Here is a 17,921-nt window from a genome sequence, read left to right as displayed (position 1 = left end):
GGTATTTCAGGATATTCAGCAGTTAGAAGACTTGCAACTTCCAGTCTAAAAATTCATACAGGTCCTATTTTATATCCATGACCCCTTAGCTCCTCTCCCTTCCTCATCTTTACTGTCCTGATGTATTTCACAGGCTGAAATCACACTCCTTCTCAACTTACGTTTTGTTGTATGAGACAAGCTAGTCTCTTTACTGGAAGAGAACTTTTATTTACAAAGAAATTTCATAGCTATAGAATTCACAGAACATCCGTCCTCTTCCTAGCAGGGCGGCATTGGCACATTAAAAAGCACAGCAGCAATGAAGTAAAGGTGACACACTTCTACCCTCCTGCTGTTCTCTCCTCCAGCTTTTCCTCCCCACATAAGTGTGGCTCAGACAATCTCTGTACAGATTTGGCACCATTTGTCAGCACCCAAACAAGTTGTAAAATAAGCCATGCAACCTAATTTTAGTCCTGGCTGGCAAAGCCAACATTGCTGCTATCCTAACGCCTGTAATTTGGCTCAGAGAAAAACACTTTGGAGGCAGAATTGTTTAATTACTTCAAAGGCTGTTGGCCAACGAAGGCTCCGCAGGCTTCCAGCTGGCAAAGGCATGAGGGACGCTCTCCATAACGAGAGGCAGGTTGCCTTGCGATGAAGCCACATCAAATTCTGAATCTGACCTGGTCTTGTCTTATTCATGTCCAGGGGATGGCAAACTTAGCTGTGCCCACAAGCGTCAGAGGACTTTTGCTACTTTGCTCTGCCTAACCACTGAAAACTACCAAGTAACCCTCAACATTTGAGGAGAAATTTGATTCTTCTTTCCACTATTTGCAGCACCTCTCACAGAAACTATTGCTGGGAATGGGGGCTGTGTGGGCTGAGGGCACCATGCTGTAATCGCTAGCACTGAATCCTCGGTCAGCACAACACCATGTAACTTTTTGATCTTTCTCTGGTTTTTTAAATTTTATAAATATGTTGTTATAAAAGCAACCATTTAATATTACAAATCTAAATATTTAAAAATAAATAAATTTTAAATAATTGCAGCAGTACTGGAAGCGCTCCACTTACATCTTCAGTGTGTCACTGTGTTTGTTCATGTTGAAAATATGCTGAGTGCAGTGAAAATGAGGCGGGAGATACTGTCAGCAGTTCCAGACACTGTTACCCGAGATAATATTTTGTTCCTTTATACAGTTTTCTGGAAGCACTTTTGTTACACGCATTCTTACTACGGTCAGGGGGACCAAGAGAAACCCGGTGCAAGGAAAAGGTCTGGATGTCCGTCCCTCCTTCCCCAGGAGGAACCGGGCGCCCCGCGCTGGGCCCAGGTACGCCGGGGCGCCGGCACTCGAAGGGGCTGCGGTGAGGACCAGGGGTGACCCCCAGCCCGCCGAGGTCGGCGTCTCGGTGCTCGGCTGCTCCGGAGCCGGTCAGCCGCGCTCCGCTCCCGCCCCGCGCCTCTCCCGCCCGCCGGCCCACCTCCCGCGCAGCGCCCGCAGCCTCTCCTCGGCGGGCGGGCGGGCCAGAGCTCTTCCCTACCCCGTGGAGGCCAGGGAAGAGCGCAGCCGCCATCCCGGGGCGCGCTCAACAGCTCCCGCAGCCCAGCCCGATGCCGAGGCCCCGCGGAGGCGGCGGCCGCCCCCCCGCGTCACCATCCCCGAGCGGCTCCTCCCCTCCCCCGCCCGCCCGTGGGGCAGCGGCGGACGAGACCATGAGGGCGCATACTGGGGGGGGGGGGGGTGGGGGGCACCTCTGCGGCCGTATCTTTTCCGGCGCCGAGGCACAGTCGCGGCCCAGCCGGGAGACGCGCAGCTGGTTTCTGAGACACCGTGAGGGCCCACAGGGGGAGCGCGGCCGCCGCCGCCGGGCAGCCCCGCGCCTCCCCCCGGCCGGCGGCGAGAGTTGGTGCCGGCCGGCGGCGGCGGCGGCGCTGCGGAGGCGGGGGGCGGCGGGGGCGCAGGTGAGCCCGCGGCGCCGCGCCCTCCCCCCCGCGCGCCGTGTCTGTTTCCGGCGCGCTCGCGTCCCCGCTCCGCCGCGGCCGGGGGAGGCGACGCAGGCGGGCGCCGCGCAGGTAACGGGCTGGGAGCGCGGGCCGCGCCGCGCCGTCGAGCAGCCGCCCTACCCCTCTGCCCCCCCGCCCCACCCTCCCGTCGGGCCCCGCTGCCGCCGAGCCGCGGCCCGTTCCCCCCGCCCGGGGCTGTTCACTCCGGAACCGACCGGCGGCAGCGCGGGGGGGCGGGGCCGCAGAGCCGCGCCGAGGCCCCGATTGGCGGCGCCCCAGCCCTCCCGCCCCTCCCCGGTGCTAAGGCCGGGTGTCCCCCACCCCGCGGGGGGGAGTGCGGGCGTCCCGGGGGGATGAGCCCCCACGGAGGTGGTGAGAGCGGAGCCTGCCGGGGCTGGGCGCCCTGTGGCTGCGGTCCGTGCGTGTGCTCTGACGTTTCCGTGTCATCTTTCAGGCAGAGCCCTGCTTGTGTGTGGTCGCAAGACCCGCTTCTGGCAGAGGGGGACTCTGTTGGCTCAGCTCGGTGACCCGAGGTTGGTGCCGCAGGAGCCTGCTTTCGGGTGGAACTCCTGCCTGCCAGGTTTCCCATCTGCGGCGAGAGTCTTCGCTCAGCAGACGCGCAACTGCCGAGATGAGGGATAACACATGCTGTCAATTTGCTTTTTAAAAAAGATCGTTAAAAGGAAGCCCCAGCCCTCCAAACTTGTTTTTGGTAGTTCTTAGCTACTGTAAATAAAACCTGATGCTTTTCTTTCTCACATCTTGAAGAATAGGAGGTGCATAAAAATAAAAGGGAACCCCTAACAGCCATACAGGGAAAGCAGTGAAACAGATTGAGGGTAGTGTTCTCAATTTACAGTCAACAGAAGTAATAGTTACTGTAATTTTCTGTAAGCTTGAACTTCACTTGCAGCAAAAGTGTCCAGGATTCTTCAGAATCAAGTGACCTTAAGTTGCTGTTTCTGTCACTTATTAATTTGTATAAATTATTTTGTACTCCACATACTCAAGGTATTGTGACTGTAAGGAATAGAAGTGATCAACCACAGCTACAAAAATTTTGGAAGCTTTTCATTTTTTTTTTTATAATTTTATTTTTTTAGTCATGTGCTATGTTATAAGTGTAATCACTCCGTACTTTATCATGGTATCACTATGGTGTATGCTGTTGGCATCTCACAAATAATAAAAAGTGCTGATGGTAAAATTCTAGAGATGCTTAGGAAAAGACACGGTGTATGTTATGATGTATCTTGAGGGGTACCTCAGCTTTTATTGGATATGAGTTCAAAGATAAGCTTTGTGTATATTTTATTTTGATTTAGACACCTGTATTAACTTCTCATTTTCTTTCAGGTAACTCGTTAATACCTTGCAGAGGCAATGGAGGCAGTGATGCAAACTCTGTTGTAATTAAAACATAAAAAAATATTCTTAGCTCTACAATACTCTTGCACTATCATTCAATGCCTAACATTTCAGAAGATGAAAAGGAGAATGGTTCTGGAAATAATGGAAACACTGAAAACAAACTTGGGAAAGAATCCCCAGAAGCTTCTCTTCATGATCCTGTGAAGCCATACTGCATGTCAGACGCCTCCACTGCATCCTTGGTGTCCAGGGCTGATGGGCATTATCCATGGGGATGTCCTGTGACTCATACACGAGAGAAATTTTATACCATCTGCTCAGACTATGCTTTTTTAAACAGAGTAACATCTATTTGTAAAAGCCCAAGTGCTTCAGTTAGTGCCTGCCTGTCAGGCAGTGCTGCCTTAAATGTTGGAAATAACACACCTGGCTTACTCAGCATTCAAACTGGTGCTTCAGAGATAATCTACAGCGAAGACACTAACTTGGAAACCTTGGCTGGCGATCTTGGAAAGCTTCCACTGGCATGGGAAATCGACAAATCGGAGTTCAATGGCGTGACCACAAATCTGAAGAACAAAGCAGGTGAGCTGGTGAAGATTTGATGTTGTGATAGAAAAAGGCTTCATGTTTACAACTTTGTGGAGGGGGCTGGTCAGCACATGTATCTCTTGAGGAAGTGCTTTAGAAGAGCCTGTACATCATTTCAACCTGCTCACCGGGAAAGGAGAGAGTGAGATAGAAGGAGTGGAAGTCAAGTGTGGCTGCCTGGGGAAGTGACTAAAACAAGGCTGGCTTCTGCTTAACTGTGTGTGGGGTTTTTGGGTATTGTTTGGGGTGGCTTCTGGTTTGGATTTGGTTTGGTTTTCTTCCCTGGGGTTTGGGGATGTTTTTTTTCTTTCCTTTTAGTGGGACATAGTGCATTGTGCAGTGATTACTTTTACGTGTTAAGTACATGTTTGTCACTTGCAGAACTGTTTCAAGGTACTTCAGAGATGTATTTTGAAATTAAAGATGTGGTTTATTTGTGACAAGAAGTAAATGAAATCATTACAATTACCTAGGAAAGCAGTTGGTTTCTGTAACAGAATTGTATTTATTTTGATTTGCTATATGTATACAGTGTTTGGGAGCCCATTTCTTCAAAACTGGCTTCTTTGCTGCCTCCTATGTTCATTCTCTGCGTAGTCCCAGATTGCAACTGTGAATCAAGCACTTGCATACACACTTGGCTTTCTTTGTCCTATAATCCCTCTGTTTATCTAGAGTGGGCTGTAGATTTTTTTCTTAATGGCTTGGCTAGCTGGTCAAATTGCTGTTTTCTCTACCTTAGTATGAAACTGGTTTAGCAATGCTTAAAAACGTGTTTGGCAAGTTGCCTTTTCGGGTGTGCATGTAGTGTCCTTAAATAAGAAACAAATGATAACATCCCACAGGATTGTCATTTTTACTAAAATGTACGTGGTATATTTCACTGGGTTGTGATGGCTTCAAAATGGGACAGAAAGACTCCTGCTCTAGCATGTGGCCCAACTCTTCGCTTTCCACTGCCTCAGTAGCTTAAAAAGGAAAAGATCTTGGGTGTATATTATTCTTACTGGATTTGCATGTAAGCTTTCATCAGAAGGCGTAGCTGGTTACAGAGCTTAACTGTGAAAAACAAGTGTTTCATTATATTTTCCTGTGCATTTAATGTTAGGAGATGGGAAGTCCCTGTTGGTCCAAGAGTCTTATTTCTGGGAAGGCTGATTTAACACATTAGAATAATCAGATTGACTGCTCTTTCTAAACAGTTGGGCAGGTCATCATTAATTCTATTCAGAAAAACATGATGTTGTTTACTGAGCTGATAGCAGCTTTACAAACCTGTTGACAGTCTTGATTATGTATTTGAGCTTTTTCTTTCAATTAAAGTTTGGTCTCAGTTTGCACTTACTAGTACAACCAGTGTGTCTAAGGCATATGCTATTACTAAAAATATTTAAGAAGAAATATATGAAAGGTAAAGTAGGCATGCATTTGTTTCTGAAATCTGTTTTGCAGGCAACATGAAGAAACAAGTAACAAAGAAGAAATCTGTAGACAAAAAAAGCAAACAATACAGGGAGTGTCCTCAGCGTTCTTCTCTTGAAGATGTGAAGGAGAGGAAAGTGTTGGACCTCCGAAGATGGTACTATTTATGAATTGTATTTAAGATTATCCTCATACAGTTTGTCAGTAAACACTATTGCTGATTATCTGATTTCACAATAATTAATAATGTCTTCATACTTTTTTTTTAGTAGAAATGGGGATATGTTAAGCATATCTATATGCACTATAATCTCATACTTTCTACAAGAAGAATGAGAGCTTCCTTCCCATTTGTTGAAATTCTAAAAGCATTCTTCTTTCTAAACATTTTTTTTTCTTTCAGTAAGGAAAAAACTTATGTGGGGATTTATTGCTAAAGAAAATGCATGTTCATTATCATGGTCAGGCAAAAAGTAACCTTAAACATAGTACTGGTATGTCTTACTCCTGATTTTTCTTTTCACTGGGCAATACTTGATCAGAATCTGTCAGTTCTATACAACCTATATCATATGAATATAGTTCACTAAATTCACACAGTTTAATGAATCTGTCTGGTTCTTACTGTATCTCTGTGACATCAGAAACTTAGCCTAGGGAATCTGTGACCTGGAATGACATTCATTAGTAAATTGGTAGAGATACAAGTTTACTACAGGTTCATGTGTAGAAGAGACTGGATCAAACTGAAATTATATTAGTACAGAATCATCTTTTTCCTACAGGATTATTTGTACAGAATTCCCATGGTGCTTATTTGTATGAAATAGGGTAGTAGTATCTGACAAACTTAAAATAAATTGGTTAACGTACTTGCTCATTTTTTTTTTTAAAGAATGCACTGTGTTTTGTGATTTTTGTGTTGTTTTTTTTTTTTTTTAATACAGGCAACATAAAAGCATTTAGTGTAACATGGCACTTCAATGGCATGGCACACAGAAAAGTAGTTCAGGTTGCTCCTGTAACTAAATCAAGAATGCTTACTAATGTGTTTGGGGTTTTTTGTTTTAGGTATTGTGTTAGCCGACCTCAATACAAGACTTCCTGTGGAATTTCATCCTTAGTGTCTTGCTGGAATTTCCTGTATAGTACACTGGGAGCTGGAAGGTATGCTTTGCTTCTGGAGAGTCTAAAATATGTTGCTTATTACTTTATTAAACAATACTTTTATTTGTTTTTTTCTTTGTGGTTTGGTTTTTCGTTTTTTTTTTAGTTTACCACCTATTACTCAAGAAGAAGCTTTGCATATACTGGGCTTTCAGCCCCCATTTGAGGAGATTAGGTTTGGTCCCTTCACTGGAAATACAACTTTAATGAGGTATGTTTGGTTCCTTTGATGCAGCTGAATTGTTAATGTATGTAGAAATAACATAAAACTAAGAGAGAGAACCTTTAAAAATACAGTAGTTGTTCATTTATTTTAAAAAAAAAAAATGTCTGACACAAGTTAGTCCTCTTAAGTTTTAGAATAATGAAGCATACTTGGGTATTCTGACAGTGCCCAAAGAAACTTTTCAAAGAGTTTTTTGCACTAGCCATTTTGTATAGTGCAATGTTGGTACACAGATCAGGCCTGAACATGAAGTTTGATTTTTTGGTTCAGTTTGTTTAATGGTTGTATAATACTGTAATGAATCCTGTCTTCTGGTTAGAAACTTTTTTCTTTACCCTCGTTTTCCTGTTTTGAAAATGCATGTTAAATGCTTGTAATGTCCCTGAAACAGCCTGAGAAGGCAATTGATATACTAGTAACTTAATGTAAAAAATAATTTAAGAATTGAAAATGAGATAGTGAGTGCTTCACCTTTATTGCAATGGAGCTGTTCAGGAAGAGGAGGGGAAAAAAAAAAAGATGGGTCTTGAGTCACGAAACACTCAAACTTTCAAATTCTGTTTCACTTCTGCTCTGCTGTTTCCTGATCTTGATAAATTGGGTCTAAAATCTTTGTCTTTTTTTTTTTTTTTATTAAACTCATAAGGAATTTTAGGATTAAACAGGGCTAGGAGCATATTGTACTTGAGTATTGAACATCTTGACAGGACTTTGGTATGTTACCCTTCCATGAAATTCAAAAATTTTGCAGTGTTCTTGCCTGTTTCATGAGTTGCATTTGATCTAGTTAGTATTTTTTGAAGGCAACATATAAAGTTTGGCACAGAATGTGGGTGCTGAATTTGAAAATGTGGCAGCAGTCTGTTCTTTAATGGTAGCATAGCAGCTAGATCATTGACGAGTGTCATGAAAACTTCCTTCTTTGCCTTAGGAGACTCAGATCTGGATTCTGTATCTCTTTAGGAGTATGTCAGGGTGTAACAACCCTCATAGACCAAGCTGATAAAATGTTCTGCCTCTTTATGTCAACAGTCTATAAGACGAAAGTTAAACCTGTAATTCTTCCTTTTCCCCTGTGAGTGCCCTATGCCACGCAGAAAAGTTGTCCTTAGTAGGTTTTATTTCTGTTTGGTCAAATCATTTTTAAGTACTCAGCAGACTGGAAAGCAGGAGGGCTGAGAGCCAACCCCATCACGCAACATAGCTTTATGATTGAGGTATTATCTTCAGAGATGTGAATTTGAATCTTCTAATGTGGAAAAGTGAATATCTGAGACAAAAATCTTCTTTGCAGACCTGTCCTCACTTACTGTTGCTGTGAGGAGTTGCAGCACGGGACTCCTGTAAGGCTTGGGCATTGTGACGCTTATGTGGCAGAAGCCCAACATGATATGCAGAAAGTCTCACTAGAAGGGTCCTGCCTTCTGGTGTCTTAGAAGATTCCCTTTGTGTAGCTTACAAATCATGGTTGAAGCTTGGCACTTCAGAATCTGAGTGTCTTTCTAAAAGCTGAGTAACTCAAAGTTAGAGGTGACTGGACTGAACACAATAGGACCAACATTTCACATCCAGCCCTTTGGTTATTATGGTTCTATGTCGGGTCTGAAAAAGCAAAAGGAAGGAAAAGGCTTTGAGTATTTATTTATCTCTCTAGGATACGTTACGATTTGTTTGTATTAGGGTACCATGGTCATCTACAATCTATATACTAGTGTGGTAGTTACTTAGTAGCACACAGAGACTTTTTTCTAAACTGTCAAGCAGAGGAAAAGTGGAAGGAAAGAAAATTGCTTTTAATAACTCTTGAGTTACTACAATCTTTAAGCTTATTGTTTCAGATGGTTTAGGCAAATAAATGATCACTTCCATATCAAGGGATGCTCATATGTTCTGTATAAACCTCATGGGAAGAACAAGACAGCTGGAGAAACTGGTACGTAGCTAATCCTAAAGCATTTATCTTATAGTATGTAAACTGAAAAATCCTGCAACGTGTAGCATTTGACAGGACAAGTTCTGTAAGTAGTATGTCCAGTTTGAGATAAGCTATTGAATAGCTCCAAGTTGCCTGATTTTTCTGGTTTTACTTTTTCTCTTATTTTGCTAAAACTTTAATTTGTACTTTTATTTTGATAAAATATATTCTGTGCTATGTATTCTGCTATCATAGAACTGGAATTTTAAGGTATCCAGGAGGACTTCCAGTTCTGTGTTGGTGTCCTGGAAGATGTTTGCTGCAATACACTGGGGGAGCAACACATTTTTTTATTTTTTTTATTTCAGTGTTTTAGAAATTTGTGCTGTATAAAAATTCAGAACGTACAGCACAAAAGTATTAATGTCTTTAATACATATTTTATACTTTAAAAAAAAGCAATTTTAAAGTTAGTGAACTCATCCATTCTGCCTGGCTTTGGCTAATGTCTGTCTCTAAAAGTTAAGTGATTATTCTCAATTAGCTTATGAAGCTGCATTTTTATGTCTACTTTTAAGTGTGCTACCTAAAGAAATATTATACTTTCATACACAGTTTGTTAGCCTTTGGTAGATTCTTTAAAAGAATAAAACCATGCTGAAAAGTTTTGGGGGAGATTATTAAAATGGGAATAATTTTTCTGTTCTTGGTATCCCATTTGAAAATTCTGTCATGTTTCAGTGCCTTTTCTAGTCTTTGTCTGAAACTGAACACTGCAGTCACATTACAAAATATTGTATGTCCAGATGTGGAATGTGTTTCTGAGGAGATTAGGAAGCTCCAAGAAGCTCATGATACCAAAACGTTTGAAAGCTTTCTGGGGTTTCAGTAGTATCATTGATGTGTGTTACTTGGGCGGGGCAGTGGGACTGCATTGTGTGGCAGTGTGTATTTCCTAGGTTAAGAGATACTTTTGGTTCTTTTTTTTGCAGAACGAGTAATTTTTAATGTGACTTTGATCTAAATACAATGCATACTTTTTATTGCATTTTCCTAGTACACACTGTGTGACAGATGTTATTTTTCTGTACCAGGCAGGAAATTAAATACTAAGAAGTTTGAAATCAAAACTGTATTTTGTGCATGCCTGTCAGGTCATGTCCTCTAATGTAAAAGGCAGTGTAACTATTTTATGTTATCAAATAGATCTCTTTTGCTGAATATGTTACGCAGGATCCAAAGCACTCTGAACTGAAACCTGATCTTTCTTTGTAGCTGCAGGGGCCCTTGCAAAGCTAACACGTGGACTGAAAGATGAATCAATGGCCTACATCTACCATTGCCAAAACCATTATTTTTGCCCAATTGGATTTGAAGCAACCCCAGTAAAAGCTAGTAAAGCCTATAGGTAAGGTATTGTGTTCATGCTTATTTTAATGGAGGAAGCGTATGGAAAAATTTACTACAAGTTGATACAATTTTTCTCTCTAAATAACATTTCAGCATATGTTATGAAAGCATTTATGTCTGAACTAGCAAAACACTACTGTGTAGTTTGAAAGGACTGCTTAAAATTAAACAGAACTAAGCAGACTATATTGAGAGAACTTAATCAGAAAACTATGAATGGTACTAAATTGTTTAAAGACATTTGAGCCAGATATAGAGAGGGTACTTATTTACTTGAAGGACAAGTGATAGTAACTAGTCTGAAAAATAAAACAATATGGACTGAAAAAAGCCAGGTATTTTTAAAGAAAAACAATAAAAAGCCAGCTAATTATGGGAAGAGTCTGTTCCCAGAGAACTTGGGGGGAAACAAGAAGTAAGTGTCTGTGTGGGTGTTGGGACTTTTCTTTATAAACTAGAAGAAAAAAGCCTACTCTGATATTAATCCATTATGAAGCGGACGTGATAAAATCTGCACTTACAGAAACCAGTGTTTGTGTATGGTGAGAATAGGGTATATGTAGGTATTGCAGGATGGTGGTTAGGAACTTTTTTTGCAGTGTTGACTGACAGTGATAAACTGCAACTACTGGAGTGCAAGGCTTAGAAAAGTAAAGATATCTGAATAATTTGTTACCAAGAATTGGTGGAGGGCAGGGGAGAGAAGCTGGAAGAGATCTCTGCACTATCACAGTATGTTTGGCTTTTTTAAACAATACTTGGAATGCTGGAGCACTTCATAAAGACCAGGAGAAACTTAATATGCCAGTTGTTTTAGAATAAAATTACAATTAGCCAAATAATTTCAGATTTGTCAGGGTGACATTACTCAGGATAAAATAATGGAATAGCTGATGTAGGTTACAATTAAACATAGGTTTTAAAAGAGGATAATAGCATTGTTGCTCATACTGAATTTAGGGAAAGTCTCGCATTAAAACCAAAACTTTAAGTTTGAAATATTTCATAATCTTGAGGCAATTTATCTTAGCTTTTGTAAGGCTGTATGATATGCTGAGAGTAGTTCGTTTTACCTCATTCACAGAATAATATTAAATTGTTTTTCCTCTCTCAAAGTAGTTACAAACACAATTGGATGTTTCTGTTGGACTTTCTCAAGGTTCAACTGTTGGTCAGTATTTATTAGTACTATCACTGAGCATAAGAAGACAATCCCTTACAAAATTAGCAGATATCAAGAGTGGGGAATGGTAAATGATGAAAAGGGTAGGTCACTGGTGTAAGGTGAGCCTCAGTCATGCACTTGGCTTAGCAAGCAGTCTGCCTTTGACTATGTTGAAGATGTAGAGTGACATCAAGGAATGGAGAATGCCAGCTTTACTTTTAGAGTTCAAAATGGTGATTGTTTGGAGGCAATAAAGCATAATCATCTGAATCTGATTTGTTCCCAGTGTGAATCTGACCATAGGGTTAATGAAAGCTTTTGGTATATGAACAAAAGAATACAGAAGTTTTTTTTATTAAGACTGCGTTCACTGACATGCCATGTGAGTGAGAGAGTGTGGAAGATACGCCCCAAATAGAAGTCCAACACATCAGTCTGCTTAAGTCTACTGAAAGGTTAATGGCTTGCTTACTTGATCAGTTACTAAGAATCTGCAGTGGAAGAGCAAAGTAAAAAAAAATTGTTTAATAGATCAAAAATGGAGTTTGAGAAATAATATGGTCCAGTGGAAACTTAACATGCCTTATATCTACTTTGAATTTATATTGTTTAGTAATAAGCAAGAACAACAATTTCAATACTTTATCTGTAGTCAAAATGAATTCTCAGTCACTAGTGATGTTATTTTTAAGGCAATATTAGATTTTCTTCCTAACAACAGATCTCTAACAATGTAACATGAAGTAATGAGTTCAGGGAGCTTTTTTAGCCTTATTTTAGGCTGGAGGTCAACCAGAAAGCTCATCCTTCATATCTTCTAACGCCTTACTGGAAAACAATATGTTTAGGTTCCAGAAGCACTATCAATAGATTCTGCAGCAGTTCTTGTTTACCCGTTTCTACATTCTAGTAACAAAGGAAAGCTTTTCTTTAAAAATCAAGCTAAGAACCGTTTAAATTCCAAAAGAAATGGGTAGATAGGTTGCTAGGCTGAGCTTAGGAGGCAGTTTTTAGGTCACCCACAGACTTCCTGTATGATCTTAGGTTGCTGGATTTGGACTCGGGAGACCTGGGTTCAGTTCCCAGTTCAACCACAGACTTCCAGTGTGACTTTAGGTAAGTCAATTAATCTGTCCTGTGTCTTGATTTCCCATCTGTACAATGATGACATACATTTTTATTTTACAGGGAATTTTTTATAAGTAAACAAATTACTGCAAGCAGTAAGGCCATATGCCATCTAATACCCTAGGCAGAAAAATCTCAGGTTTTGTCACAGTTGAAACTGAAGTAGTTTTTCATGGGATAATTATACACAGGAAGTCACAGAACAGTCATCTGTATCTCATCAGTCTGCTCTGATGTCTGTCACAAATTTTCCCTGATGAGGTTATTGCAGGCTTTGAGTTTCTTGGAAGTTGCTCACAAATTCGAACTAGTATTGGGTGAGGGCTTTTGGTTTTTAATATGTGGTATCGGATGCTTAGGAGGAACAGTTGAAGTTACCAGTTGTTTTCATATAGGTTACCCTACCACTGTTTGTAACAACTCTCAGCTGGGGTATAGTTTAAAAATAGCAGAAGGGGCTCTTTCGTGACTCTCTTAGGCATCACAGATAGTGAGGAAGATGTTTGTTCCACATTTGTGTGGCTTTCCACAATTCTTGTTTCCATTGTTACATATATAATTACATTTGGATTTTTTACTAGGCTGCCTTTCATCCAAGTAACACTATTTTTTATGAAGTTCTGCCTGTCTTTTTTCCTAAATAATAAGCACTACCTTCTATCTTGGTTCCAGGCCTTGTGAAACAGTTTCCCTGTAGGCAATTGCAAACACTGTAGCACAGCAGCTGGTTTTTAGTTTGGCTGAGGAAACAATTTTAAATGTTGGAAAATCCTAAAAAGAACAATAGAATGTTAATCTCTCTTTTTCTTTTTAGTATGCACAATAAATCTTACTAGGATTGTATCTTCTGTTGAACAGAGATCGTGTCTTACAGCAAGAAGTAGAATATTGGATCTTAATTGGAGAGCCGAGCAGAAAACATCCAACAATACACTGTAAAAGGTACGTTACTTGGTAAGAATGTAAGACAATATGTTTTCTTTCAAAACCATTTGTATTTCTCTACTAAGGGTGACCAAGTGAATTTTTAGTTCTTTTAAACAAACATACTATAGTGTTAACAGAAACAGGTGCTTTAGTGAGAAACTTCGTGTTTTGACCTCAAGGCTGGCTCTGCAGTTTTATATCATGTGGCAGGACACATGTGGGCTGCTGAAAGCCAAAACCTGTTCCTCTTGTTTGAGTGTGACACAGCTCATATTAGCCAGGAAGAAAACACACTTCAGCTGTCTGCGATCATGCCATTTGTGGTTTACAGGCTGTACAAACCTTGGAGGAGTTTATGCTGCAGTTGAGGATGTAGACAGGCTGTGTCTGGGGCGTGCACAGGATATTACGTTGCTACCAAGATCTAACTCAGGTGCAGGTACAGCCTGTACTCTGTTGTGTTATTAGCTTATCTATGTATTAAAACAATACATTTGTGATAGATCTGGCTCATACAAAGTCGGTGTCTAAACTAGACATAGAGACTAGGAGGGCGAGAGGGTGCTATGTAGAAATTTTGTCGATTAGTTATATTTGTCCTGATAAATTAATAGAACAGCTTTCTCAGCTTTACTTGACATACTAGTTCATATTGCTTAATATTAACTTCTGAAATGAGGGAACTGTGCAGAAGAGCGTATTTCTCAAGAAACCGATTCCATGGCCAAAACATAAATTTTAGCAAATAGCTTCCCTACCACCCCCCAGGTTAATTATGGAGTGATTTTTTTTTTTTCTTGATACCTTAGGAAAAGAGCTGTTGGAAAAAAAAAATCACACAACTTCTGCTTTGTTTCCTTTTATTCTCTATTTTGAAAAATTGTTTGAAAGTACTTATCTGACAGTTTCATAGCCAGTCAGATCTAACCCAGTATCTAAAACCCAGATATCTTTTTTTTTTGTTTTGTCAGTGATGTGACTGTGTCAATAACTGTCAATAGCTGGATAGTTTGGACTAATGAAATTAAGTGCAGCAAAATAAAAATCACATTATGCATGTGGTTGCTGTGCTGAGAAATACTATACATCCCACTGACAGAATTATGTTCTGTGGTATGGAAGCTACAAATGTCACAGGAAGAGGTTTCGGAATACAGAATACAAACCTTTGTAATATTATTTTTGATTGTGGAGACATTCTTCCTCCTGCTACAGTCCCAGTGAGAGCTAGCGGAAAGTTCTGTGCTTAAGGTAGGAGGGCAAAGGTTGGGGTAGAAATGGAGGGTGGTTTTAGAGAGAAGCAGACAATTAGACATTGACAGAAATGAAAAGACAGTGTGCAGGCTTAAAGAGGTCTGGAATATGGGGATATTTATTCAGTTGGGCTAGAAGGAGCTATGAAACTGAAGAGCCGAGTGAACAGGGAATGATTAAATTGATAGCTTATTACAGATGGGATTTAAATGAAATGGAGGAGTGAGTTATGTTGGGAGCTGTCTGGTAAAAGCAGATTTAGTGTGCGAAAAACCAAACGAGTTTGAACAAAATAATATAAAAGGGTAAGAGGAGATTAAATAAAGTAAAAGCTAATGTTTCTCTTTGACTAAACCGCACTTTGCTGCTTTGTTTCACAAACTGATGAATTGGTAAGGGTAAGCAATGCAACTAATGACTCATGGTGCTTTTAGTCATTTTGGAAAGTGTTTCCAAAGAGCAGGAATAATCACTGTGAATGCTTTGATTAAATGTGACGCTTTTATATCTAGCTTGATGTCTCTAACACTGAGGCTTTTATATCTTTATATGTTTGTTTATCTTTAAGTCACTGGTGAGACTATTTAAATCTGCAGATCTCTATTTGCATGTGTGTGTACATGAGTATTGGTGCTGAGGTTTCGTAAATGCAGCTGAGTAGTAATAATCTTATTCTGTAGGTGGGCAGATATTGTCACTGACCTAAACACACAAAATCCAGAATATCTAGATATTCGACACCTAGAGAGAGGATTGCAGCATCGAAAAACAAAGAAGGTAAGGTAAACTTACTACGATGGGAGGAAATTCAAGGTAGATTTTTTGCGAACTTATTCATACTTCAGCAATGTAAGATAACTTCACTAAAAGAAATTTGTTATGTGAAGTGTTGCTGAAGACAAAGTCAAACGTGGGTACTTAACACCAGAGTCATTGATATTTACTTGCAGGACAAGATACAATACAGCAGTAGCCTGGCATATGCTAGGATGAACCAGGCTATCTGCATATACAAGGTATTTCGTTGCAGTATTTAACCTTGTTGGCTAAAATGTAGCTGCAGCAAGCACAGAAATACTTTACAGATGAATTACAGACAGATCCTTTTGGTGCATGAACTTCTAGCTGCATGTAAGCAGGAAAGAAAGTACAGTCAAGTAGGATCACACATAAAAGAATGCACATGTCTCTCTTGTGTGGACTTACTGTCAATACACATAGCTTGCTTTCCTATAGATAGGGCTATATCTCATGGGTGGGGGATGTATTTTTGATTTTCAGATGGAAAGTCTATGAGAAATAATAGGCTGAAGAGATGATTTCAAATGTGGAGACCCTATGGAAGACCATGTCGGCAAGATGAGAAGGGACCAGAACAGATAATTTGTGTGAAAGTAGCTGGAGAATGAAAAAGACTAGCAGAAGATGTTATACTAGCCCATGAATGATAAAAAGGATAGCTTAAAAAGATGAGAAAGAAGGCAGTAATTGAGTCTAGGAAACAATCAAAATTGATTGAACTGAGTTGTTTGTTTGTGGATATGGTTTTGTGGGGTTTTTTGTTTGTGTGTTGTTGCTTTTTTTGTTTGTTTTTTTAAAGAATTCAGTACTTGCCAAGATGTTAATTTCAGATACCTATGTATGCTAGAAATGTGCCTGTGGGCATTTAACAAAGAACCTTTTTACTTCAATCAGGTTGGAGGAAATCTTCATTGCATCATTGCCTTTCAGAGACTTAACTGGCAAAGATTTGGTCCTTGGAATTTTCCATTTGGAAATGTTAGACAGGATAAACAATCCCAAACACAAGGACAAGGAATTTCCAAATCTGAGAGTGAAGACAATATCTCTAAGAAACAACATGGACGACTGGGTCGATCTTTCAGTGCTGGCTTTCATCAAGAATCTACGTGGAAGAAATCTAATCTTCGTGAGAGGAGGAACAGTGGGTATCAGAGTTATAATGATTATGATGGAAATGATTAAAATTAACTTTAGATAATAGAGTTGATATATTAAAGTTAGTTTTAATCAAGGCATATTAGGGATCTATTAGTCCTAGAATACATATGAATAGAAATTATAGTATAAGATACAGCTTCATAATTATTAAATAAATCTGATGATATGGTTGTAATGGATGAGATCTGATGTATAAACTGACAGATAAGCACAGATTATTGTACTTTTGCAATCAAAAGTAAATATGACAGCAAAATCAATCATTTCTTTTGAAATAATTGTACTATGTTCTGATCTGTGAAAACAAAAGAGCAGATTGAAATTAGTGTAATAAACGGACTTCATTGAAAATACTTAGTATTCAAAAGCATGAAAATTTATGATATGACTTTATAAAAAGGGTTATTCTGCAAATGGTGTAAGGATAAAAGTGAAAATTGCCTTCCTTTTTAAACACTCCATTTTATTAAGGCTGCCCATATCCAGTGGAAAGGGAAAAAAAAATCACATAGGTCAGAAGACCTTGTCAGATTTACAAAGTGAATGTACATTCTCTGTTTAGTTCCCAGTAGACTTCTGTCAGTCAGATAATCATATTTTATCAAGCAGGTCTCAGTTACTTTTCCCTTAGCTGGATGCCTGCGTTAGACTGAGAGGAATTGCCTGTGGCAGGGAGAGTTCAAGGACAGACCTTCTTTATTGCTTTTGCTCTGTGGGTACAACAGCTGAATTCTTATCCTGGAACCTGAGAGCACGGACTCGCTTAACACAAGCTTGTGAAATTCACTGTTAAAAAGCTGCATTTCCCATTAGCCAAATGAGCTAGCTGAACACTGCGTTCTGTTGGCAGTTCTTTTTCTTGTTCAGTCTTAAAACCTCTGTCATTTTTCTGCTGCTCTTTTCATTTTGTATGAAGGGGATGCAAGTGCCGAAAACTGCTGGCAGCCCTGATGATACTATATACCTCTCAGCCGGCAAACAATTCAAGCTTTTTCAGGTGTCCCATGTGCAGTCTCTTTATCTTTTTTCCCCCACCTAATTTGAAATGTATCCAATTGTTTGCCCAAACATGTCTCAACAGTTGTAACTTTCTGTGTACAAATGTTCATACCTGCTTAAGGATTTTTTTGACATAAAAAGATTTGTCATGGAATGCAGGGGTTTTGTAGGTTGCTGCTTTTGTTAACCAAAAATGGGAGACTTTTAGACTTTTGTTCATTCAATAAAATTTGTTTTCTATTTTGCTGTTTGCTTTTCATTTGTCTTGGGAATGGTGACCCTATGTTTAGTGAAGGTTTTCAGGAAAGTGGGTAAGCGAAGGATCAGAATTGCAACCCCTGCTAAGCAAAGTAATCCTGGAGATAGGATCTCTTTGCTCACAAGC

General features: G+C 40.0%; 1 protein-coding gene across 4 annotated transcripts; it reads left to right on the top strand.

Moving 5' to 3' along the window:
• Window positions 1–1,939: 1,939 nt before the first annotated feature.
• Window positions 1,940–17,776, top strand: BIVM (basic, immunoglobulin-like variable motif containing). 4 transcript variants are annotated; one of them, XM_074815346.1, is made up of 11 exons: window positions 1,940–1,957; window positions 3,356–3,955; window positions 5,414–5,540; window positions 6,455–6,550; window positions 6,657–6,761; window positions 8,615–8,709; window positions 9,967–10,099; window positions 12,311–12,382; window positions 13,253–13,336; window positions 15,256–15,352; window positions 16,271–17,776. In XM_074815346.1, exons 2-11 carry the CDS (start codon window positions 3,466–3,468, stop codon window positions 16,559–16,561), a joined length of 1,590 nt encoding a protein of 529 aa, XP_074671447.1. In that variant the 5' UTR covers window positions 1,940–1,957; window positions 3,356–3,465; the 3' UTR covers window positions 16,562–17,776. The 4 variants fall into 4 exon arrangements, with proteins under 4 accessions (XP_074671447.1, XP_074671445.1, XP_074671448.1 ...); XM_074815344.1 differs by lacking the exon at window positions 1,940–1,957 and adding an exon at window positions 1,958–2,068; XM_074815345.1 differs by lacking the exon at window positions 1,940–1,957 and adding an exon at window positions 2,268–2,532.
• Window positions 17,777–17,921: the final 145 nt, after the last annotated feature.

This window comes from Strix aluco, chromosome 2 (genome assembly GCF_031877795.1).
Source record: "Strix aluco isolate bStrAlu1 chromosome 2, bStrAlu1.hap1, whole genome shotgun sequence".
NCBI classification, from domain to species: Eukaryota; Metazoa; Chordata; class Aves; order Strigiformes; family Strigidae; genus Strix; species Strix aluco.
Note: the sequence above shows the minus strand (reverse complement) of the source record. Positions and strands in the feature narration are given on the sequence as shown.